We start from the raw sequence: 26,915 nt of genomic DNA on the forward strand, positions 1-26,915 counted from the left end.
ACACTAAGAAATCTCACAGTGAACACTGAGGGCGAACCAGGAACCGAGAGGAAGGTACTCATCCTCAGATGTGTGAGCAGGTAAACATGCCCCACCCCTGAAGAAAAAAAAGTATGTTTTCTGGGTGGGGCACGTGAAGATTTACTGTTGCCTTTGGACTCTGTACTTTCAGCGATGTCCCATTTTGGCATGCTCTTGGAATGTGTAGTGCTTTCCTGGAACAAAAAGGGTGGAAATTTTTGTTAGGATATTTAAATGAATCAGCTGTAGTTAGATCATAAAACAATATTCTAGTTACTCAACATTGTTTAGTGAACACGTGGTCAAGTGTCACATGGTGCATTTAGCAATGTTGGAAAATGAGTGTCAAATGCTACATCAACGGCTAGTTTATTTTAAATTTTCACAACTGTTATAAACATGTATACATGTTATAGTTTCCTTTGGATTATTTATTTATTTTCAAAATGATGTACTGTGAAACATTTTGCTAAATTAATTTTATAATTAATAATTTTAATTTTATAGATTAGCTTGTACATAATAACAAAATGTGCTGCTACTGCCATTTATAACTTTTCAATTTTTTTTCTAGCCTAAATAAGCAAAATGGTTCACAGGCAGAAAGTGTTTTTTACTTTTCTGATTTGGCTACAATAGTGTGGGCCGCTCCCTTGACACGTTTTTGCACTTTACAGAGCTTAAGGCTTTCACTCACTGAGACAGGTGTGATTTAGTCATGTCTGTCAGGTAGTTGGGACATTTTCTATTCCCTGGAATTAACAACTCCAAGAAGTACATTTTTGGCAAACTAATTGTTGCGCAACCATAAACATTCCATAATGACGTATTTTTGAGTGTCAGTGTTTTTGTGTTTTGGATTGGTGATGATGAATGATTCACATGGCAGGTTTCAGAGAGGACAAACTATTTCTGACTATAGAAGGTGCGTTATGATGTCATTTGTGTCACGATGATATCATTTGTGGGAAAGCATTCAGTTTAGTTCAGTGTATTTATTTTAAACTGATAAAATCATTTGAACTATACAAAATAATTTCTCTATCAAAATGTATGATTACAGTCTAATTAATATAAAAGTAAAAACATGATTCATAAACACCATTTACAAAAGTTAAAAAAGCTCAAATCCATTAAATAGTGATTGGTGATGTTTTTGACACTGTCCCTGTCAAGGTCTAGAAACATTCACATGTCTGTCCGTCTTTCTTTCTCCCTGCAGTCCTCCCTCTTCCTCATCCTCTGGAAGGAACCCCCCTCTTTCCTGTTCAGTAAGCCAGCCACATAAAGTTTCCTCTTCTCAAACTATCTCATTTCCTGTCGAGGATTCACATGTCCTTGCCCCAAACACACACTGTAGTAGAGGACAGGTGGTGCGTGAGTTTGGGACTGTGCATGTATTATGACATACTGAGACATATAGGCTACAATCACATCACAAAGGCAGGTGGTGTGTGCATCTCTTGATCAAGTATGAACATGTCCCATTAGTCTGTCTATAGGCCTATCTGTGAATGTTGTTGTTTTTTTTAATCCCCTTTTGAAGTAGCTAGGCTACATAATATTTTGTAATCTAGCAAAACATCTAACTTTTTTCCAGTCCGAAGTTTTGCCTCTCAATTTTGCACTTCACTGGACACAACATTTTCTTAATTCAGGCAGTTCTCAAATACTCATATACTATTTAATCCAGCCATAAGCACAAACTAGACCAGGCAAGCGGCGCACGACATAAACTTTTATGGTTACCGTTTCTTATTTGTCAATTATATGTACGATAAAAAAAGACAGTTAACAATACAAACAGTTAACAACGCAAAAGGTAAATCGATGGAGATAGGTGTTATGTAACTAGTCTACTTGATTTATTTCCCAAAAACGGTTTCTCAAGAGCAAAATCCTAGCATATAAATGTAAACTGTGAAGCCGCTAATCTCACAGACTTGTTTAATCGTCACGACAGCAATGTTGCGCTGCCCTCTACCGACGGAGCCTTGCAATAACGCTGAGATAACAAATTCTAATCATTTTAGATAGAGGCTACATTAACACTGATTTAGTGCTGTCGCCTGATGGAGCTATACCTCAGAATCAGGTCTCTAATAAATTGAGGTGTACGGTTTATTTTTTAAGACTAGCTTTGTGCTAGCCTTAAAGCAGCATATGCTACAATCCTCTACTTTTAGCTTTTATTTTTTTATACTCAACGTTTTACATTGAATTATTATACATTTCTATTTTTAAATTCATTATTAGCTTTAATTTAGTCATTTTTAATTCATTTTAATAGCTTATACTATATTAAGGTCAAAGGTCCTTCTTAAATTAGGCTATTTATAATTTATCCCTATATAAGCTATAGGCTAATTTTATTGGAATGAGCAACAATGTTTTGGCCCTACAAGATGAATGGTAGCCTACTTTTTATTCTTCTAAATTGAACATAAGAAACTGACTGGGATTTTGGAATGAATTTCCAGACAAAACAAAAGGAGAGAGCCTATAGATAATTAAAAAAAAATTTTCCTTTGAACTGACAGAGACACTTAGCACTATATTTTCCTTTTTTATTTATTTTTTTATGTGGCCAGTATTTACGCTTTGGTGTAAAACAGTTATGTTTCTTTTTACAAGACTTCGTCGTCCATTACCTGTTTTGCATAACATATGGTCCTGGATTAACATCCTTTGATGATTCTTTGAAAGATATATGAAATAAAAAAAATAAAAAAAAGGGAATTTTGCAGACTATTGCAATCGACGATTGTTTTTAACAAAGTAGCTATACGCGCCATTTTAAAATTGCGTCATAATGCAAGCGGGGCTAGGGATTTGCTAAAGTAGGCTACCTCGTCACATTGGAAAGTGAAAGTGAAATGCTCTGTAACAGTGAGGGATTACCACTAGCTCGAACTGTGTCATCACCTCACACAAACGGCTTGATGATGTCACCCTAAACAAGAACGGATACAATTGCTCTTGTTTTAAAAATTATTTTTGCACATTTTGAGTATGATTTAATTATTATTTTTGGTAACACTTTATTTTACAGTATACCTTGTTAAGCATATTACATGTAGTTACTGTAGTAACAACTATAAATTATGCATAATTAAATGCGACTAACCCCAAACCAAACCCTAATTCTTACCCTAACCCTAGTTATAGTGATTATGAAATTCCCAATTTGACTCAGATTAGTGAGATTCCTCTCGCTTTGTTTTCAAGATAAGTAATCTCTATATCTATCTATCTCATTGCGTTTTCCAGCTGAAATAATGAACGCCCACCAAGACGAAAAGAATCACGTGATTCTTTCATTTTCTCCTTCTGAAACTTCCAATTGTAATACCGCTGGGCTTCCCGCGCTATGCACCTGCTAAAAGGAATGCAAATTATTAGGGTATTTTTTTCTCTCTTGGAGAACACTATATAGCCAAGGTCTTACCATGAACTAGTATCCATATCGTAGTAATCATATCATTTGAATTGTAGCTCTCCACTGTACTGCTGTCAATATAAAACCATTATGAGAACTTTTTTGTGTTTTCTGTGGGTTATCGTTTTTACGGCCCTATCTGCAGAATCCTTAAGTCAGGAGAGAAGGAATTTGTCTGAAACAATTAAATTTCTGCGTGAACTGGTGAGTAGTTTATTTATCTATCTATCTATCTTTCTTTCTTTTTTCCTTTTTTTAAATATGTTACGCACACTCTACAACATGCATGGTCCATTACTCTATTAATAAATATTTACTGCATTTATTAGCGAAAAGTTGCTGGATTAACAATATATCACCACAACAAAATTACGTAGACTTACTTTATTAATCTAGGTAATGTTAATTTATACATAGCCTACTGTTGTTCATTGTTCATTTATTTGATTAATGCTCACTTAGCCTACAACTTGTGTTAAATATTAATCAATATGTTAATAAATACTAATCAATGATAAGGACTAGTGTATTGTTTTAATATGGAGCTTACCTTATGTAGACCTAGGCCTACTGCTTTATGAAAACTTATTATTGTTCATTGTTAGTTCATGATACCTGATGGTTCAATGTTAACAAAAGTGTGACCGCAATATTTAATAACCTTCGGGCGAAGAACACATCCTGAACATTAACATGTTTCTCTCTCTCTCTCTCTCTCTCTCTCTCTCTCTCTCTCTCTCTCTCAAAGGGTCCAAAAGAATGCCTAAAAGAGGTGGAAAATGCGACGACTGATCGGTTCACGATTCTTCCCAAAAAGGTAGACAACAAAATATCAAGATACAGTACACAGAAATGTTAAATCCTAGAGATATGTCTTCCTGCGGAGTTTTATTTGCAGCTGCACTCAAATGCAGTTAGGGTTAGGGTAGGGTCTGTATTTTTCAACGAGCCCAAAGAACTTGATTTGCTGGTTCAGGTGTGTCATGATAAAACTCTACAGCGAGGCTGATCGCCGAAATATTTAGCACTGTTGGTGTTAGTCATTGTTTTAGCATCCTGGGGGTTTGACAATGTATTGTCTTTTTTCTTTTTTTTCCCATGTGGATAGGAAATACATCAGGCACTGAAGATATCATATAACTCTATCTTTGAGCTCTTCAAAAAGAAAATAACCCATGGTCACTGGAATAACGCTGCATTCCAAAATCTAATGGAGCACCTCAACCGGCAAGCTAAATCAAATAGCGTAAGTCACGGGCATTGGTTAGGCTGAATCAAATCTACTTTTCATTATCAACAGTTCTAGTGTGTAATACAACATATCGTTAATATCTAGGTCCCGGTGACGAGCTCTGAACTTGAGACGCTGGTCAAGAACTTCAAGCTGCTTGATAATTTTCTTACAGAGCAGGTGAGATATTCATATAAACGATAAGGAAGAAGGTTTAGCAGATGTTTGTACCTTCGTAGTTCAGATCTGCACTGATTAATGTGTGACTGTCTTTCCTCCAGGATTTTAGCCGCTGCGCTTGGGAGATTGCGCGCAATGAGATTTTGGTCGTCATGGACCACTTCAGGAGAATGACATATAGAAAGAGACACAATTAGCCTAATATCGGCTAAATAGTAGTAAAATGTTGTTAGATGTTAAATTAAATTAAATGTTGTTCATAATTTATTAATATGCTATTTTATTGTTTTTCTTTTGCACTTTTCACTTTTCATTTGGTAAAATGAATGAATGAATGTATTTCCATATTTATATTTGCCATTGTCTGAACTGGCTTTAATAACTCTGCACTTATGCTATTTAGAAACATATTTATTAGAACAGAACAACTAATCTAGACTACACTAAAAATGTCTTCATCAAGCAAATAAACATATATTGTCTTATATTGTTTATCCGGGGCATGAATGTTTCGTTTACACGTTGAATGTATTATTCAATGAATTGTTTTTTTAACAAATGTGTGGACACATCACTTCACTAATGTTAATAAAAAAATAAATTCTCAAAAATGTACACTTGTCTCTCATATTATTTCATATTATTCAGTAACATGGGGTAAAGATGCCCGCTTGGGTAAAATGAGCCCCCAACTTAATTTTTCACCTGACCGTAGATGACACAAAATCTCATCTTGGTATTTTGCTGAATATTTTTAATTTTGTCATTTCATCTGAATATCATCATTTGTGAGATTTAGACTGTCGAAACCGTTTTGAGTTTAATTGATCTAATTTTGTGTCTCTGGAAAATACAGGTTGTATTATGTTGAACATCAGTTTTTTGTTAATGAGGGATTTGTGAACACATCAATGTTTTTGGATTTGTGGAGTAAAAGTTTTTATTTTGAAGTAAACACAGAAGGCCCCAAGTGGCATGTTGTTGCTTTATTATTATTTTTAAATTTAATATGTAATTAATGGGGTTATTATATAATATATTCACGAATTTCAGATATCTTCGCTTTCATTAAAACCTTGAGTGAAATCATTCAATTTGAATTCTCGGTGTTTCTATATTATGACATATCTTCAATTAAAATATGGGCAATTAAATATTCATATGCCTGTAGCCTACATAAGTCATAAAATAATTTTACCTTTCAGATAAATCTCTTTAGATACAAGTTAGCATTATCATCCAGGATAATGCATAATGTATAGGAAATAGAAACATTTGCTAATTTTGCTATGTCAAATATTAAGGTGTAAGATGGCCCCTACTGGGAATGAAGTCCCTCCAACCCGAATAAACCTTTATAAAATGTATAAATGACTTTTTATATAATTCTTATTAATATTTTTATATTATTAAAAGTGTCATTAATGTAAAATACTAAATCAACTCTATGTTTAAAATGCTATTTTGACAATTTAATTGATTAATTGAATAACCGATGCCAGACAAAGCAGAATCCCATAAAATATACAGTTTAAAAGTAAATCTACATTCTTCTTAAGGGGGGCTATCAAGGGCATCTTCCCCCATTTTACCCTATGTCTATTCACGCAAGTTGTCACGTTTTTTACTCCAGTAAATAGCTTATTTTTCAGGGTATTTTTGAAAGTTCATTTCGGTACATATGGCATACAGAAAAATCATCAACAACAAAAACTTTGAACATGAACATTTACAAAGAAAAGAAGACAACTAAGAAGTCGTCATTATTGTTATTCAATGTTTGCATTTGGGCTCTGACTTGATGCAATATTCAACAGAAATGGTAAAGCCGACAGCTGTGGTCGAAAGACACCAAAACAGGTATCGATGAGTGAATTGTGAAACCAGGAGCCCACTCTCACGCAAAGACTTTCTCCCCCTAACTTTTTTGTCCTTCCTTCACTTTTATTATACCTAAAACTGGTAAACAAAATGTGTGCTGAGGACTTTCTTTCTTCGCTGTAACTTTTTTCCCTGTCTCACGTCAACAAACTGCGGTCAATGCGGTTTCAATGCGGCTCTTTATGAAAATGATTTTTAGAAACTATTAATTTTGCCATCTACAGGCAAATAGATGCAACATCTTCAAAGGTCCAGTGCTAAATTGTAGGAATAACACATGCGTATATATTGCCTAAAGATGTTTTCATTTAATCTTACAAAAAGTTAATACTGAGTCATCAACTTCGTACCCAGTAATAACCAAGATAAAATCATTTTGACGCGAATATGTGTTAAAAAAAATATCAGAACAAAACACGGATCTTGAAGAATCTTATAGAGTTAGATTTGATTTGGGTGCAATGTTTTAGTGCAGAGGTGAGGGCCATGTCCTGCAGAGTTTATCTCCAACTTGCCTCAACACACCTGCCTGGAGGTTGTTAGCAGGCAATGTATAGTAGCCTAAGACCTTAATTAACCGGTTCAGATGTGTTTAATTGGGGTTGAAGCTAAGCTTTGCAGAATAGTTGCCCTCCAGGAGCAGGATTGGACACCCCTGTTTTAGTGGAATAGCTTATACTTACCTATAGGCAGGGATGGGCATCATTTATGATACATGTATTTCAAATACTTATTTAAAATGTAAAATAGGATTTTGTAATTTGTATTTGATAGGGATGATGAAAATGGCTTCATATTTTGTATCAATATACTTTAGTGTTTTGTATTTTTGTAGTTTTAAAATACTGTAAAATACTGTGTTTGGTGCCTAGTTTGCCCAGACTTGTTGAGATCAGAACAGAAAATTGATCCATATGGAAGAAGGTGGTCAAGGTAAGAAACATGAAGACTCCCAGCTTTCCATCAATTTTTTTTTTTTTTTTTTTGCATAAATTGCTATAATTTATAACAGTTCATGTTAAGTTTACGTAATGTTCTTGAAAACTGTTATACCGAGCGGCAGCCCTGTATATTTATGATTAACAATGAAATGATTCATTAGTTAGAAACTAGTTTCTATGAATACTGGTGCCATCAGTTGTCTTCTTGTGAATGACTTGTTTGTCATTGAGTCAGTGTTGCTGATGCAACGTAGGCCCTTCATTACCAAACACCAAGTAGCCTAACTAACTTAGGATACAATTATGAGTAATTTACAAACTGTTGAATATAAAACTGTTGGTTACTTTAAAACTAACCTTCATCTGGGAGCTCACAGGGATATGTGAATATTTGATCTGTTAACTGGTTGCATATGTCAGATTTATTGCATGACTCCGGCAGAGAAAAGCTGTTGCTATCGAACATTGTTTAGTTAATCAACTGAGTGAAGGGATAGATCAAACAGGCCAAGTGATGGAAGGTTTGCGAAGAAATTTCATGCTCCCTTGTAAAAGTATTTTTTAGTATTTTTAAGAAACAAAAATACAGTAGTTTATTTTGATACATGTGTGGCTGCTGTATTGTGTAGTTTATTTTGATACATTTTGATGTACTATCTTTGCCCAACCCCGCCTGGTTGGTTTTAAAGTAGGCCTAATTGACTTTGACCATTATTCGTTTGATTAAATTGGCACATTCGATTGAGTAATTGATTGTTTTAACAACTGTTTATTACTTTATTATTTTTCTTGTAATTGTCATAGTGAAATTAAGGTGCAAGCTGGTCATTATAGCAAGTTGACCATCATATTCCAGAACCTTTTTTTGTTCACAAGCTCGAAATCAGCTACCCTGTTCCAAAACACAATAGATCTAACTAGCTTAACCTAGATTAATTCTTAATAATAGGCTGAATAGGCTATACTATTTTCTATAAGAAAATGATAAAAAAAAAAAATAATAATAAAACGTTTTAACAACAATCATTTCACTACACCCATTTTTCTTGCGTACTGACAAAAGGTGTGAAATCACATTTCATTGCACCATGAGATAGTGGGGTGAAATCCAATGAAAGTTCGAGGTTACGTCATTACGTTGCGTTACAAAGCGTAGCGCATTACGTCTCAAACAGAAAGTGTCTTTCCATACGCTAGCCCGCATCTCTTCTAGTTTGGAAACGTCAGCGACCTTGAAATACTTTGGAATCAGGTAATTATTTTGGAATCAGGTAATTATTTTGAACCGTGGGATTGCTTTAACTTATACGAATAGCGTTGATTATTGTATCGCGCGTAAGTTTGTGTGCTTTTTGCGTTGGTGTCTAAGCTAAAGACGGTTAAAGAGTGAACTATAGCTACATTATTATTTTTACTTCTTTTCTAAATACAAAATTAATTACTTTTAAAAGTATTTTCTATTAACTAAAGCAGACCAAGTGAATTAGTAGCTAATCAAGTTTGTGTTGTAGCCTGTGCGAAAGTGAAAGTGAGGAGGGTAATGCCCAAACATACTTCGGTTTTGCTTTCCAATTTCCATACTCCCGAATAAATCCAGCACACTTCACCATGTCCCTGCAACATTCTCTCGAGCGACAGTGTAGAAAGCTACTACTACCTGAATACAAAGATGAAAACTCAAATGTGGACGTATATGTTTGTAATGTTTTTAACTCTGCAGGGTCAATGCTCTGCTTGCGAATGGCTCGGCCGATACAGGATGATAAGCAACGAGTCTTTGAGCCTCCTGAAGGAAATGGTAAGTACACTTTAAACCTTTATGCATTATTTGTAAATTGTTATTAGAACAAATAGCCTATAGAGACAATGCTGCTGACTGCTGTGCACAGCTAGCTTCTGCAACTTTCCTTTAAAAGACCTTTTCAATGATTTGTGCAACAGATTTGTTACTTTTTTTCTTAGAAATATCCAATTGTTAATTCAACCTTGCAGAATCATTTCACAACTATTTAGAATAATTAGCAAAACTGTTTTTCTATTGAGAGATGCTGTCACTGATTCGTTTGAAGAAGAAGAAGAAAAAAAACATTTTACAGTACATTATAAAAATGTTTCATCATTATGTTACATCTTTGCTTCTGTTCTTTTATTTTTGTTGTTTATACTCTTTTTTTAATGACTTTTTGTGTGCTCTAATCTTCATTAGTAATTCAATGTGGTTGCCAAAGTGCAGTGAACTAACCACTGTGGGATTGCACCACTTTGATTTTTATAAAACATTTAAGGGAGCAATTAAAGTTTCCAGTTATGTAGGTTGATGCTTGTAACAGATCAAATATGCAGAATGTGGTATCTAAATTACAAATTGTACTCTGTCTTATAGGGTGGAAAATATCCTGAGGATACCAAGGTGTCATTTCCAGGACGCCTGTACAACATGATAGACAATGCCAAGGTTTGCAGAACTTACTTAATCCCATAAATAACACTTATGTTACCTGGGAAAACTTGCATACAATGTTTATAATCTGAAGGACCTAGTTACCTACACAGACATTATGTCTTCTTACAGGTGGAGGACCAGGTGAAGTTTCTTGTCCTGACCTTAGATCATATCATCCGCCTCATGGATGCCAGAGAGCACATGAATTCAGTGCAGTGGAACCTACAGACTGTAGAGCATTTTCTAACTGTCCTGAACAGGCAGTCATCTGATCTTAAAGAATGTGTAAGTCTTGTGTGTGGAAACTGTTTACAGAATCCCATTCTATGAATTGCATATAATCTTACATTTTTAATTTAACGTAATATTGCATTAATCCTACAAATGTTGATGTTCGGATGAAAAGGCCAATTGAATAAGAGCCTAGCCATTCAATAAATGTGTTTAAATGAGATTTAGAGACATAATGTTAAAAACGTAAAAAAGATACAATTGTAGAAGTATATAGAAGCTGTAGAAGTATTTTTCATTGTTAGTTGCTGTTAACTAATTTGTCATTAATGTTATTTTTGCTAATTGTTTACATTTTTCTTACTTTTTTCAGGTGGCCCGATACCAGCCATCACATAAGGAGTCCTACGAGAAAAAGATAAACAGACACTTCAAGATTTTAAAGAAGAATCTAAAGAAAAAAGTAAGTTTTATTGCATAATATTATATCACAGCTTGTTACATTGTTTGCATGTGTGTTTATACTCTTTAATTAGTCAAATGACTTCTGTTATCAGCTTTGTTTTCTTAGTGCCATAAGAGATTTATTTTATTTGTGATGTGATTACTTTGTAAAGAGCAAAAGGAATTATTGGAAACACTTTATTTTAAGGTGATGTGGTTACACATTATTACATGTACTTACTATAGTAATAACAGTATGCATATTACTAAGCTTATACCAAACCCTAACCGTATATAGTAAGTACATGTAGGTAATTAATATTACGACAGTACTTATTTGAGTTATGTAACTATGTAACCTTAAAATAATGTGTAACCAAATTTTTGCAAAGTCAGTTGTACACAGCTAAAGTTGTTCCTCTTGTGTTTTCAGGAATATAGTGCTCAAGCATGGGAGCAGATCCGGAGAGCTGTGAAACATCACCTTCAGAGGATGGACATCATCGCAAGCATTGCCAACAGACGATAAGACATAATGACAGATGAATGACTTGTGACACATTCCATGGAGTGAAGAAAAGTGAATGTAAACAATGCCTTAAAAGCTAAAACTGAATGTAACAAATATTTATTTACATGACTGTATTTTATTTCAACTAGAGTTGAAAGTTTTGCCTAATGTCTGGTGTTTTAATATAGAGTTTACCTTATGTGTTTCCTATGAAAACTTGAAGTAATCTGATCAAGCAAGCTAATTATGTTTCTTACAAAAACCTGTGAAACCTTTTATTTATTTTATTTTGGTGCAAATAGGCCTATGTGCCTAAACTATACTCAGATTTTTTGCTGAATGTGAAAAAAATGTTTAAAAAAACAAGCATGCCATGTATTTCAAGTCATGTATTTATTAACGGTCAGTCAGTTATGTTGTGATGCACATGAATATTAGATATGTTTTGTGATTGTTTCAGATATTTATTATACTTAATTTAATTTATATATTGTTGTGCACAATTTTTGTATCTCTGAATATTTATTGTTTTTATATGTACTGTTATTTATAGTTATTTATTTGCTCTATTTGCTTGCAAAATATTTTTGTACTTTTAAATAAAAAATTGATTTAAACTAAGGTGTTTCGTCCCTATAGTTTACTAAATCCATTGAACTGTCACACACCTTAAGTACTAGATGGTTGACAGTTCCTTATACTTGTACTACTTTTCTAGTGTGGCTCTTCAGAGATTGAAAATGCTTATGGCATCATATGGCAAACCCATTTTTTTAAATTCTACAACCCCAAATCAAGAAAAGTTGGGACATTTTATAAAATGCAATAAAATCAAGAATCTGTAATTTGTTAATTCTCTCAAACCTCTATTTAACTGACAAAAGTACAATGGAAAGTTTTTCAATGTTTTCAATGGCCAACTTGATTGTACAAACAAATTTTGATTTTGATGACTGCAACAAACTCCAAAAAGTTGGGACAGACCCATGTTTCCCACTGTGTGACATCACCTTTCCTTTTAACTCTTCTAAGCTATTCGGGGTCTTTTTGACCCCAAATGACGTTTGCTGAAAAAAAAAAAAAAAGTTCCCTTGATCCAAATGGCATGAGACTTTGTAGTGCTGTCAACACTTTCTGGAACTACAAAAAATAAAATAAATTGGAATGATATCTGTTAGTGTGAGAAAAAAAGTCACGCTCAGGCTGTTTGGAGTCTCTGGAGACCCTTCTGGATAAAATTCATCCTCAAAATCAGAAACAACTCAGAACACACAAAGACAGAAATGAAGTGGCAACACTTTAAAACATCACACACACACACACACACACACACACACACACACACACACACACACACACACACACACACACAGGTTTGTTTTGCTATCTTAGTGGGGACATTCCATAGACGTAATGGTTTTTATACTGTACAAACTGTACATTCTATCCCCCTACACTACCCCTACTCCTAAACCTACCCATCACAGAAAACTGTCTGCATTTTTAAATTTTTAATAAAACATTGATTAGTATGTTTTTAAAGCTATTTTAAATATGAGGACTCATGAAATGTCCTCATATTCCATGTTTACATAGTAATACCAGTGTAATACCCATGTCATTATACAAATTTGTGTCCTCATAAATCACAAAAATGTGTGTGTGTGTGTGTGTGCGCGCGCACACACGCACACACACACACACACACAAAGAGAGAGATGAAACAATGAGACAATACAATTTAGCAAAAACTTCAGTACAAAACTGACTTCAGTACAAAAAAATGCTAAACTTAGACAAAAAGTTATTTTTATTGTTAGGGGTTCAAGTGCGTAGTGCTTAAACCCTATTGTAATTGTTACATTTTCCAAGGATCAGCACTCTCCCCTAAAAGTGATCGGGCAGACCAAACTGTAAGTCATAGAGACTTGAAACTTTGAGGGCTGGTAGTACTCATACCGCCTACAACGTCACCAAGGCTCGCTCTGATTGGCCTGATGGGGGCGCTACAGCAGTCAAAAGTATGAAATGGCTCATAACTCCTGAACCGTTAGGCCTAGGCTCAAGTGTCTTATATCGTTGGAATCCTTGGCTCAAGGTGGACAAGATGCATTTGCTCATCACCCTGGTGAAATATCCGGGTATTTTGGGAAATTTTTTGAAAAACGTACTTTTGTGAACTAGTCCTAGGTTTTTCGCCCGATCGGAACCAAACCAGTGCAGAAATGTTCTCTGGAGTCTGAATATCAATAATTATAAAAATAAAGGTGCAATTTTGATTCACGGTCGCTAAGTGGCGCCAAAACAAACGATGAGGACGGAGCCACTTTTACTAAAATGGCTATAACTCAAGAACAAAATTAGATATTTGCACCAAACTCGGTACACATGTGTAGGGGCTCAATCTTTGGTCACAATAAAAAAATCGCTTGATCGCTTGAAAAAAATCGCCGTTAGTCCTATCGACTTGAAATTTGGCATGCAGTGTCTTGGTCCAAGGGGGCATGATAGTCTATGAGGACATTGGTGTATCTCAAAAAACATATCCGCCATCAGCCAATGAAATTTGAGCACCTATTAGACAAGGTTAACAGAGGCCGATTGGAACGAAGCTCGGTGGGCATGTTCAACTCATGGTCCTAGAGGTCTGTAAGAATTTTGAAAGAAATCAGCTACTAGTTGGCACTAACGAGTTTTACGCCTCTGTACTTACGTGGTGTTTCACAGATCCACACAATATGCATATCATTTGATAGAAAAATAAAAAGCTTTAAAAAACATATATTTTCAATGGTAAATTGCCTGTTTTGGCTGAAAATGGTCTTTACCTTCAGTGATTTAAGTGGTTACATGCTTGCTAAATAAAACTTAATATCTTTTTACACATATGTGCTTAAAGGCCTATAATTGTGACTTCATAATATGTAGATATGAATCCAACTGGAAAAACTTATGAAAAGATGTCTTCAGTTAGTCAAATAGCATATTAAATAGCAATAGCAAATAGTGGAGTTCTGCAGCCATCTACTGATTAAAGTGAAATTTTTTTACTTTTAAAACTATATTTTCCAACAGATAGCAAAAATCTTAACACTAAACCATGGCGAACTGTCCATGTAATCTCCATGAATGAAAGTTAGAAATGTGGGTCTTTTTTAAATTGAATTTTACATACAGTAAATGTGTAGCATCTGGACCAATCAGACACAATTATTCATTATATTTAATGAATTATCCAGAAATTCACTCTCTCAACAAAGTTCTGTGAACCCTTCCCCCTAAACTGCAACTAGCACCCCAAGTGCAGCTAACACCAGGCCTCTGGTTACTGTGGTAACACAGATAAGGTTTATGATCAGAAAGAATTTGCAGAAACTTGTGACTCTGACTTAATTCTTGTTGAGAAGGACAAATAAACTCTTTTTATCATATATAATCACTTGAGAAATGTATAAACATGTATCCAATTTTCCCATCTCATGATTTTCCTTTTATAGGGTTTGGCCTATGTATTAATTCTCTCTTTTGAACTCTTGTGTATTAATGTTTCAGAGTTTCCTTTTTTCTTTTAAAACTAAAATCACATGGTAGCATGTTTGGTCTCTATGGACTCCAATCTTCGCTCTCGATCTGTTAATTTACATTACATTTTGCTAGCTCTGCCACATTAGTATTATAAGAATCTAGAAGGTTCTTATCTCAAACGTCCAATGCAATGTCTTATGCTAATCTCTTGCTAGAGCACAAATAGTCATAAAATTTCCCTCTGAATGAACAACTCCTTATTGGTTTAGTCACCTCAAGGGGGTGTGACATCTTCACACTTTAAAAATCATTGATCACAAGATTACACCAGTTCCTTTACAGAGAAAACGCTGATGTGAAGATGATGCTGAGCTTGAAGTCTTTTAAGGACCCCAACGCTTGTGCCAGGCTGCAGCCAAAGGTCCTCTGAATCCAACAGGTTCTCTCTCATCAAGACAACATCAGCAAAGATCAACGGGAGCCTCCACAAATTGCATCCGGACAGATTAATTTAAATGGGCGAGACATGCAAGTATCAAACTTGGTCTCATTATTTGATAAATTAAGTATCCTTACCCCCCTTTTAAAGAAGGGCGTGTTAGACCTAAACTGATGGTTCCCTCAAGGCTGTTGATCTGCTGAATTTTAAACAATGCTATAACTTCTTGCTTTCCTGTATTCTGCTTCAGCTCTCTCTTTCCCTTGATCAACTGTATGCATGTACAGGTGCTGGTCATATAATTAGAATATCATCAAAAAGTTGATTTATTTCACTAATTCCATTCAAAAAGTGAAACTTGTATATTATATTCATTCATTACACACAGACTGATACATTTCAAATGTTTATTTCTTTTAATTTTGATGATTATAACTGACAACTAAGGAAAATCCCAAATTCAGTATCTCAGAAAATTAGAATATTACTTAAGACCAATACAAAGAAAGGATTTTTAGAAATCTTGGCCAACTGAAAAGTATGAACATGAAAAGTATGAGCATGTACAGCACTCAATACTTAGTTGGGGCTCCTTTTGCCTGAATTACTGCAGCAATGCGGCGTGGCATGGAGTCGATCAGTCTGTGGCACTGCTCAGGTGTTATAAGAGCCCAGGTTGCTCTGATAGTGGCCTTCAGCTCTTCTGCATTGTTGGGTCTGGCATATCGCATCTTCCTCTTCACAATACCCCATAGATTTTCTATGGGGTTAAGGTCAGGCGAGTTTGCTGGCCAATTAAGAACAGGGATACCATGGTCCTTAAACCAGGTACTGGTAGCTTTGGCACTGTGTGCAGGTGCCAAGTCCTGTTGGAAAATGAAATCTGCATCTCCATAAAGTTGGTCAGCAGCAGGAAGCATGAAGTGCTCTAAAACTTCCTGGTATACGGCTGCGTTGACCTTGGACCTCAGAAAACACAGTGGACCAACACCAGCAGATGACATGACACCCCAAACCATCACTGACTGTGTAAACTTCACGCTGGACCTCAAGCAACGTGGATTGTGTGCCTCTCCTCTCTTCCTCCAGACTCTGGGACCCTGATTTACAAAGGAAATGCAAAATTTACTTTCATCAGAGAACATAACTTTGGACCATTCAGCAGCAGTCCAGTCCTTTTTGTCTTTAGCCCAGGCGAGACGCTTCTGACGCTGTCTGTTGTTCAAGAGTGGCTTGACACAAGGAATGCGACAGCTGAAACCCATATCTTGCATACGTCTGTGCGTAGTGGTTCTTGAAGCACTGACTCCAGCTGCAGTCCACTCTTTGTGAATCTCCCCCACATTTTTGAATGGGTTTTGTTTCACAATCCTCTCCAGGGTGCGGTTATCCCTATTGCTTGTACACTTTTTTCTACCACATCTTTTCCTTCCTTTCGCCTCTCTATTAATGTGCTTGGACACAGAGCTCTGTGAACAGCCAGCCTCTTTTGCAATGACCTTTTGTGTCTTGCCCTCCTTGTGCAAGGTGTCAATGGTCGTCTTTTGGACAACTGTCAAGTCAGCAGTCTTCCCCATGATTGTGTAGCCTGCAGAACTAGACTGAAAGACCATTTAAAGGCCTTTGCAGGTGTTTTGAGTTAATTAGCTGATTAGAGTGTGGCACCAGGTGTCTTCAATATTGAACCTTTTCACAATATTCTAATTCTCTGAGATACTGAATTTGGGATTTTCCTTAGTTGTCAGTTATAATCATCAAAATTAAAAGAAATAAACATTTGAAATATATCAGTCTGTGTGTAATGAATGAATATAATATACAAGTTTCACTTTTTGAATGGAATTAGTGAAATCAACTTTTTGATGATATTCTAATTATATGACCAGCACCTGTATATGTGTGAATGTTAGAGTAGTTTAAGTGTTTAGTGTAGTTAATAAAGTCTTGTTCATGTCACACGTAAAGTTGTCCATGTTTCATGCTCATTTACTGGAGTCCCTAATCATGCAGATTCTGACTACATGCTCTGAGTAGTACTGTACAGTGAGAATGTTATTCTCATAACCCGGAAATGAACATTTCTTAAAATTAATAAACAATTAACATTGAGTGTTCATTGGCCAAACGGGTTAATTGATTGTAATATTAATTTTATTACATTAAGTTAATTTTATTAACTGATCCAAATATTTATAATTAATTATAACTAGTTATTATTATTTATTCATATTTCTTTTGAGCTAATTTGCTACAGATTGTTGTCATTTAAAAAAAACTTTTTAAAAATATTTGTTAATTTATTTATATAAATTTAAAACATGCCATAAATAATCAATCATCATTAGTAAAAAAAAAAAAAAAAAAAAAAACATGAATAAAGTAACATTAACTGGTGAAAACATGTATTTTTTTCTTTGTACTTTTGTCAAAGGGGGGCGCCAAAGTCAAATCCGAGCGCCAATCAAACTTTCTTCTGTGAAACACAAAAGAAGATATTTTGTCTCAGTGTTTTTGTCCATACAGTGAAAGTAAAAAAAAACACTGAAACATCTTTTGTGTTACAAAAGAAATAAAGGCATACAGGTTTGAAATGAAATAAGTAGCTGATTACAGAATTTTCATTTTTGAATGAACTGTCCATTTAAAGAGCTGTTGTCGAGTAATGAATAAGTGTTATCAAGAATTATATTTTTTTTATTCGACTGCATACTGTAGAAAAGAGAACATGGCCCCTTTAAGTATTTTAGTTGCCCTTTCTGTGATTTAGTCTCATATTTGTTGTTCAGTTACGCAGTCTTTTATAGCATTAGTTCTGGCAAGTCGAGCTCGCATCAGCTGACACTCAGCTGATTCACATTGACCTAAAGGAATAGGACGCCTATCACCATATATATATATATATATATATATATATATATATATATATATATATATATATATATATATATATATATATATGGTCCATTCAGTATTATCAGCAGCTTTATCGCATTGCTCAGGAGCTAATTACCCTCCTCCATCCCCAGCTCCTCCTTTGTCCAGTCAGGACTTGCCCTTCTCTTTTGATCAAACTCATTCTACAATTATGTTGTTACATTAATTATTGTCATTAAGAAAATTAATGATATTGCAATACTTGGTTCTGTTCTGTTTACCCTAAGGGGGATTATCACTGCTCTCCCTGCTCTTATCCATGCAGGGAGTTTTTGCCCAGAACAGAACTATAGGCCTACCGCCAGTACAAACTGTATGCTAACTGCCAGTCTTCTTTGACTATAGTGATCCTGACAGAATTTTAGTTAGTTTCTGGGGTCGCTCGCATGCTCATCGCACGTCGGAAAAACTGCCGTCCTGTGCCAGAGCAAAAGCGCGCATCAATTTCATATAAAGTGAAATTGTTCATGAACGCTATACTGTTGGTGAGTGCGCTGTGAACTGTGACCCAAATCGGGACATTCTAAAATGCTTAACATGAAAAAGCTTAACGTGGCTTAAATTTACTAAGACAGTGTTATTAACAAACCAAAAGCATACCGTACAGAAAAGCAGATGAACCCAGAATATGAACGCAACACGTTTAATTAAGCATTTTCCTCCCATAAAGAAAACGCTTAAGGTGGCTTAATGCACTAAGACAGTGACATTAAAATACCAAACTTATTAAACACTATACTAATAAAGCATACTATACAAAAAACTTGGTTTGTGCAGAATTTGATCTTTTAATATCACTTAGTATAGGCTACATTAAGTGTAACGGTTTTCTATGGGAGGAAAACACTTAGCGTGCAGCCTAATTAAACACATTGCGTTCATATTCTGGGCTCATCTGCTTTGCTATAGGCTACAGTATGGTTTATTATGATGTTTACGGAGTCTGATCTTTTAATATCACTGTCTTAGTACATTAAGCCACGTTAAGCGTTTTTCACGTTAAGCATTTTAGAATGTCCCACTTACATCTGTGCAGAAGTTCAGTAAACTCTGAACGAATCTCCTTGTCCTGGCTCATTTCACCCGCGTTTCCCACTGCATCGACTCAAATCAGCAGCACGACAATACTATACGAATTTATGTCTATGTTTCACTCTTAATCTTATGATTTACTTTCATGTGCTTTTGTTTTCTTGGTGCTTTAAGATTTATTTGTAAAATGTGTCAGTAAACTATTGTTTTTTTTTGTTTTTTTTTTTAAGATGTACACTTTTTTTTTTTAACCCAGTTTTTACTAAGAGCAGAAAAGAGAGAATGAATTAGTTCCGATGTTATAAATGCAAAATGTGGCAAACACAAAACAAACAAACAAACAAATCGAGTAAGTTTTACGAGAAAATAGTAGTATTTCAAACTTTCTACTTCAAAATTTCACGTTTCAATTCAGTGTGTTACTTGTAGTTTCATTTAATTAATTGTTAAATGTTCTAGCAATTGTTTCTACACCAAATATTTTAGGAAACGTTATAGTCTACTCTTGTCTAAAGTGGTTATCTTGAAGCATTTATAAGCATTTCAGAGCCATTTAAAGATTATTGTCAATTATTTATTTTTATATGCCTATTATTTTTTACAAGTACATTTTTCTTAGATCATAACTAAATTATTCATAGCCTATACAACACTACTATATCCATAGCACAACGCAATCTTTATTTCTTTTGTTTGTCCTTTTAACAATTTCCTGATGATGCATATAAAGGAAACTTTGTTTTGTTTTAAATCAGTTGGTCTCAGGCTCAGTTCCATAATGAAGCACAAGCACATAGGCCTAATGATTTTCTATGTGTGTTTTTTTCCAGATATACTCAACAGCAAAGGCTAACTGAATATAATAGCTAATTTCAAGTAATTACGTTAACAATGGTGAAGATGGAATATTCCGCTAATGAATGATGACGGTGTGGGTATTATTAATAAAGCGCACACTCATTATTAGTTATGCGTGGAACACAACCTGCCACACGCGCTGAATCGGCAGAATTGAATTCATAGAGCGCGAGCTCCTGGGTGTAGTATGCTCGTGTGGTCTGGCGCGTAGGACGTGAACTCTGCATGCGGTGGATCATTGGTAGGTATGATTCGCTGATGTGGGTTGCTAAAGCACCTCATATGGGTGCTTCGCTTTCCCATTATCCGAGAAAATTATTTTTTTTCTCATCAGTTTTATGAAAGAAATCACCCGTTCATTCATTGAAAGAAGTGGGACTTGCCCAGCAGTTTTTTTCGGGTTGAGAGTGAAAAGTGAAAATGCCTCTCGTGGGCAAACACTTTACTACGTATGCTACAACCCTTCGGTCTCCTGTTAAAGATGCAGTTATATTTGCATATAATCAATGTAATAAAAATACCAACTGTAATTAAAAAATGACGCTCGTACATTTTAACTTAAGACAGGGGCGCTGCGGGCTCACTTTTCCTTTTAGTTTTGACTGAACTTTTTTTGTTTATCTTCAAGGTGAAACTCAACAGCTTTTATTACTACAGTTTTCTCCCATTTTACGGTTTGTGGTGTGTTTTTGGTTGACCTATAAGAAAACCCAAGATGGTAATAATCCAAAGAACTAATTGATTCTAAATAGGCTACATTCTGTTTTCTTGATAAGATAAAGAGTATTTTACCTAACAATGAGAACATTAGTGCTATCTATAATTGTCTGAGAGAAAAAACAATGTTTGATAGCCTAGATGTATATAACAAAGATGCATTATATAACAAACTATCAAAACAAGTGGCACTTATTTTAAAGAAATATGGCATAAGCACACTTTTCAATCAAAGCATTACAAAAAGTTTGATAGATTTCAAATATAGAAATATTGTTCAAAATGAAACGTCTTAGACACTTTCAGGTTGTTAATCTTTGTTGAACGTTCTGCGGTTACTCTGATGTCAAACATAAAAGAAAAGTGCATGTGGCCACAGCATAGTTAGATAGATAGATAGATAGATAGATAGATAGATAGATGATAGATAGATAGATAGATAGATGATAGATAGATAGATAGATAGATAGATAGACAGATGATAGATAGATAGATATATGATTGACAGATAGATAGATAAATAAATAGATAGATAGATAGATAGATAGATAGATAGATAGATAGATAGATAGACCACATCCTCTTAGCCACAGCAAGGGAGAGATGCGCAGCGAGAAACAAAAGAGACGCTGTGGTTTACAAAAATTCCAGATATGATTAGCCTTTTCTTTCCATTCATCACACAGTTTTAGTATAAAACGGACCATTTTGCATCCATGTCTTCAGAATTAGATTTTCAAGAGGTTCAGCACCGAGTACTACTTTACAGCTCTTTTAATTTTTTGACTTGGACACTCAGCATCATCTTTCAGATTTTTGTCTCATATTATAGCTACAGAATGGCACTTTGGAAATATATCGCTTTATTGAGTCCATTCCTTTTTTTCTCCCAAATTTGTTCAATGCCAACAAAATGCATCCTGCGGCAGACGCTTGTGAAAGAAACTCACAGTCTACTTGAGAATATGGTAAGCTGAGTTTTCTCCTTTTTTTCTGTTCCCTTTTTTATTTCCTTTTCCTGCCTTATGTATGTGGCTATGTCCTAACTTATGTCTTTCCTTATAGGGAGGTCTTTTTCCTCGTGAATGCTTGGAAGAAAACGTCAAAATAACCTTCCCGAAATCTGCACTGCAATCAAATGACTCCAGTCAGGTGAACTAACAACACACCAAGAATAGTTATTCCAGATTAGCTCCTTAATTGTCTATATGTTTCTGAGGAATACTTGCCAGGGCATGTGTAATATTTTCTAACTTGTTATATGTTTAATTTTCAGAACATTGTTGTGACAAAGGCAGTGTATAAAATCATGGAGCACATTGATTTCCTGTTTGCTAACGACAGTTATCCAGAGTCCTGGAACCAGCTGAAAGTTGAGCATTTTCAAAACATAGTTTCCCGTTTAACTGGCGAGAAAAAATGTGTAAGTTCGAAATACATTTATTGTTATAGGCTATTAAAGATGAATCTATGAATCATGCCTGTAATTATGTCATATTTCTCCTCTGTGTGTAGATTATGGGGAGAAAGCACGGACCCGTGGATGATTTTCCAGCAAGAGACAATGCTCTGAAAACCTTCTTTGATAAACTGGCCACTCTCCTCAGAGACAAGGTAGCCTACTGCAGATTTCAGTATGCATATAACATTAACTACAATGCACTGTTACTTCATCCCATACCCTACTAATAATATATATCTTTTTTCCTCAATCAGGACCACAGTGTCTGCGCATGGGAGGTGGTTCGAAAGGAGCTCCTGTGTGTTCTCCGTGACATTCTCAAGCTTAAATTATTCAAAATGTAGTTCTCTGTAGACTGACTATTTATTTATTTATTTATTTATTTATTATTTATTTATGTATTTATTTATTATTTATTTATTATTTATTTATTTGATTGATTTGTAAACCATTCAATCACTGTACTGAACACTCAATAAAAACTCAATGCAACTGAAGACAAGTTTATCTCTGAGTATAATTTACAAGCTGCGACTTACAACTGAACAATATCACAAAAGCAAGAGTGCCCTTGTTTCAAATATCATGCTATATTGTTGTAAAATTAAAGCTGTGATATTCAGACAGTAGAGTGTAAAATTTTCCAAAACACAAATACACATTTTTTTATCAATTGGCATAGGACTGGTAGTTCAGCTGATTCATTTGGAATTAAAGGGTTAGTTCAGCCAAAAATGAAATTTCTGTCATTAATTACTCACCCTCATGTCGTTTCAAACCCGTAAGACCTTCATTCATCTTCAGAACACAAATTAAGATATTTTTGATAAAATCTGATGGCTCAGTGAGGCCTGCATCGCCAGCAAGATAATTAACTCTTTCAAATGCCCCAAAAAGTACTCAAGACATGTTTAAAACAGTTCATGTGACTACAGTGGTTCAACCTTAATGTTATGAAGTGACGAGAATACTTTTTGTGTGCCAAAAAAACAAAATAACAACTTTATTCAACAATATCTTGTGATGGCTGATTTCAAAACACTGCTTCATGAAGCATCGAAGCGTTTCGAATCAGTGTGTATCAAACTGCCAAAGTCACGTGAACCATTAAAATTTAGAAATGTTTCAAAACCATAGTTTGAAACACTTATGACGTAACGAAGCCTCATTTACTGAAATCATGTGACTTTGGCATTTTGATACATGCTCCGAACCACTGATTCAAAACAAAAGATTCGTAAAGCTTCGAAGCTTCATGAAGCAGTGTTTTGAAATAGCCCATCACTAGATATTGTTGAATAAAGTCATTATTTTGTTACTTTGTCTTTAGTAACTTTCTGGGCATCTGAAAGTGTAAATTATCTTGCTGTCAATGGAGGCCTCACTGAGCCATCAGATTTTATGAAAAAAAATATCTTAATTTGTATTCTGAAGATGAACGAAGGACTTACGGGTGTGGAACGACATGAGGGTGAGTAATTAATGACAGAAATTTAATTTTTACATGAACTAACCCTTTTGGTGGCCACAACTAAAAAAGTGAAACGTTCTAATTAAAGTGACCAGCAGGGGTATGTGCAATCACAAATCGACACTTCCCAATCATTTCATATAATTGTAAACTAGCTTTAGAGGAAATGCCACAAACTATTACAAAGTGACACCTACCATTCTGAAATGCATTATAAAAAACCATTCAGAATGTGCTGGCTCTTTACAATGCAGAGTAGGTCTGTAGATACATTCAATCTGCCTACAGCAAGTCAAATATTTTAACAAAACAAAGGAATGCATGTTCACACTTTAAAAAAAAAAAGAAAAAAAAAAAGTTTTATTTCTTACATGATTCCAATTCATTGTGAAAAATGTAAGTCATATATGAGAACCACTAACCACACATTAAATTCTAGGCCTATCTATATTTATTTAGATCAATATCAGACTCTACTTGTTTTTGTCTTTGCTATACCGTCAATCTCACAAACAAATAACAAATACACCACCCTTGGATCTTCCTCAAGTGTCGTAATTTTTGGTTTATCTTGGGCTGGCCAATGTTACACTTACTTACACTGATACCTACCAGTGTGCACCATCATGCAAAAATTTTTACAGTAAAAAAATTTTTACAGTACAGGTTTACAGTAATAGATGCGACTGTTAATGCAGTATTCCTAATGACCCATGATATATTTATTTTGTGTGTTTCCTAGAATGGGGGGTTTGCATTATCAACAACATACAGTAGGCCTACTGGTATAACATTAACATTCAGTGGCACGTACATGCCACTCAAATAAAGATGTGCCACAACCTGATTACATGTTTGAAAAATAAATATTTGTAAATACGTTTAATTGATATGTTAAAAAACACCCCCACTAAATAAGGCTATTTATTTAGGATTATGTGTCGCAATTACATCAGTATAGCTGCTCAACTCATATGTCAGTCACTACTGGAAGTGCCACAACATATACGGCGACATGTTCCGCAACATTGTCAGTGGCACATGACACACATATGTCACAATTCCACTATCCACTGGCACATGCCAATAAAAACCAGACGTGTCACCGGATGTCACTGTGTCAATGGCTTCTGTGCGAAAAATACCATGCCATTTAATGTTAATACCGCTACTGGACATGGCCATAGTCCAGCACCCCCTCTGTGTACCTATAATGGTTGGAAATTTAGTGTTAGGGTGTAGCTGGACCTTCAAGCCCATTATGTACAGAGAGGGGGATCTGGATGTCAAGCTCCACCTATTGGCTCAACTGTGCGCATTTCCAAGCAACACACAGTAGCGGAGTGTCGTTCTTGAATGAATAAGTGAATTCAGTGAATGATTAAATAACTCATTTAGGGCCTATAAATTTTGTCCATCGGGAATTGATTTTGTTGTTGTTGTTAGAGAAGTGTTTCATTCAGATATGCCTGAGAATGTGAATATGAGCCTGATGCAGGGACGAAAAGACTATCAGAACTTCCGCTTCATGAATTGGTTCAGTGAAAGATTAACCCGTAAACTCATACCTCAGGTCTTTATTGACCCGGGACGTCATTCACTACCCTCCCCCTCATTCAGTTTTTACAGATAGACATTAACTTTTTCAGTATTCCTCAATCTATTAATTATAAACAATATAACAAAAAAAAAAAAAAAAAAAATTAATTATAAAAGAATGTCTGTTTTCTAATTATTTGTTTGTAAAAAGTGTATAGGGTCACCAATGACCCAATGAATGTAATAGTGTGAGTATATTTTTTTCTGCGCAACAATAATTCAACCTCTGATGAGTTTCACCTTTATTCCTCAAGATGGCGATGTCTGATACACAATGATGAAATTATGTTTCACTCATAATTACCCACAGGCATAAAACAAAAGAATACACAATATCATCAGCAAAACTTTAATGGCTTGGCGATTTAGAACAATTTCTGTATACGCAATCAAATATTATTGTCGCTAGATGGTGGATCTGGTGAAGATGCTGTCAGCGAAATATTGAAAATGAAAATATTGAAAATGATAGTTTTGAGAATATGGCTGAGATTGTGAATATGAGCCAGATGCTAAATGTACTGGAGAAATGAGCAATGATAATAGTAAAAAAAAAAAATCTGCTAAAATTGAACCTTCAAAGATTGAAAAGGTAACGAAAACGCTTTATTTTGTTCATTTGTAATTGTTATTAAAATATCAGGAGAATTTTATACTATTGTGGCAGTTAGAGATTCATCCGTGTTAGAAATAGATCTGTCTCGCTAAAGACCTGAATATGTAATAATGATTGGTGAAACATTCACGCATTTAAGGGTTAAATGACTAAAAAGTCACTTTTCGCTGGTGTAACTTGCAAAAAGGGTCACTGAAAAATTCCCACCCCCGTCACAAAAGGATAATTTGTAATGCTCTGACCAAAAGCCTGTCAGGAAGACAAAAACCCAAACAAACGGCTAAAAAGTCCCTAACCAGATAGCAATAACTTTTGGGCCAAATGTGGAAGATAGCTGTCACATTTGGCCTAGATATGGCATGGATTCGGCACATGTGGGCCGAATTTTCACTATGTTTTGCCATGGCTTCAGAATTGGAGGGAATTTTCTTTTGCATCACCATTTTTATTGAGGTTGGTATATGGAAAACGCTTATTAGCTTCAGTTAAGTGTCGTTTTAAAAGTTTTTAATAATATAAAGTAGCTATATTAATAAAGGGTTAGTTCACCCAAAAATGAAAATAATGTCATTTATTACTCACCCTCATGCCGTTCCACACCCGTAAGACCTTCGTTCATTTTTGGAACATAAATTAAGATATTTTTGATGAAATCCGATGGCTCAGTGAGGCCTCCATTGACAGCAAGTTAATTTACACATTCAAACGTCCAGAAAAGTACTCAAAACATATTTAAAACAGTTCATGTGACTACAGTGGCTCAACCTTAATATTATAAAGTGACGAGAATACTTTTTGTGCATCAAAAAAACAAAATAACGACTTTTCAACAATATCTAGTGATGGCCGATTTCAAAACAGTGCTTTGAAGCTTTACAAATCTTTTGTTTCGAATCAGTGATTCGGATCGCGTATCAAACTGCCAAACTGCTGAAATCAC

General features: G+C 34.9%; 2 protein-coding genes and 1 long non-coding RNA gene across 3 annotated transcripts; all 3 read left to right on the forward strand.

Annotated features, from left to right (window-relative positions):
* Nucleotides 1-3,466: 3,466 nt before the first annotated feature.
* Nucleotides 3,467-5,486, forward strand: LOC127509150 (uncharacterized). Its single transcript, XR_007929157.1, has 5 exons — nucleotides 3,467-3,664; nucleotides 4,209-4,277; nucleotides 4,569-4,706; nucleotides 4,797-4,871; nucleotides 4,973-5,486. It is a non-coding gene; the product is annotated as an uncharacterized LOC127509150 (long non-coding RNA).
* Nucleotides 5,487-5,523: 37 nt separating this feature from the next.
* ifnphi1 (interferon phi 1) lies at nucleotides 5,524-11,943 on the forward strand. The gene is given in 7 exon segments (XM_051884416.1): nucleotides 5,524-5,528; nucleotides 9,414-9,453; nucleotides 9,456-9,491; nucleotides 10,077-10,148; nucleotides 10,266-10,421; nucleotides 10,741-10,830; nucleotides 11,245-11,943. Coding segments are annotated over 7 exon segments (495 nt in total). The 3' UTR covers nucleotides 11,341-11,943.
* Nucleotides 11,944-21,571: 9,628 nt separating this feature from the next.
* On the forward strand, nucleotides 21,572-22,791 carry ifnphi2 (interferon phi 2). Its single transcript, XM_051887535.1, has 5 exons — nucleotides 21,572-21,795; nucleotides 21,893-21,979; nucleotides 22,104-22,250; nucleotides 22,343-22,441; nucleotides 22,544-22,791. Exons 1-5 carry the CDS (start codon nucleotides 21,667-21,669, stop codon nucleotides 22,631-22,633), a joined length of 552 nt encoding a protein of 183 aa, XP_051743495.1. The 5' UTR covers nucleotides 21,572-21,666; the 3' UTR covers nucleotides 22,634-22,791.
* Nucleotides 22,792-26,915: the final 4,124 nt, after the last annotated feature.

This window comes from Ctenopharyngodon idella, chromosome 3, assembly GCF_019924925.1.
Source record: "Ctenopharyngodon idella isolate HZGC_01 chromosome 3, HZGC01, whole genome shotgun sequence".
Taxonomy (NCBI): Eukaryota; Metazoa; Chordata; class Actinopteri; order Cypriniformes; family Xenocyprididae; genus Ctenopharyngodon; species Ctenopharyngodon idella.

Excerpts from the sequence above, each read along its gene's own strand:
- ifnphi2 (XM_051887535.1), top strand. The coding sequence starts at position 21,667 with ATGGCACTTTGGAAATATATCGCTTTATTGAGTCCATTCCTTTTTTTC. Across the intron at positions 21,796-21,892 it reads ACAGTCTACTTGAGAATATG|GGAGGTCTTTTTCCTCGTGA; the intron begins GTAAGCTGAGTT and ends CTTTCCTTATAG. Across the intron at positions 21,980-22,103 it reads AATCAAATGACTCCAGTCAG|AACATTGTTGTGACAAAGGC; the intron begins GTGAACTAACAA and ends TTTAATTTTCAG.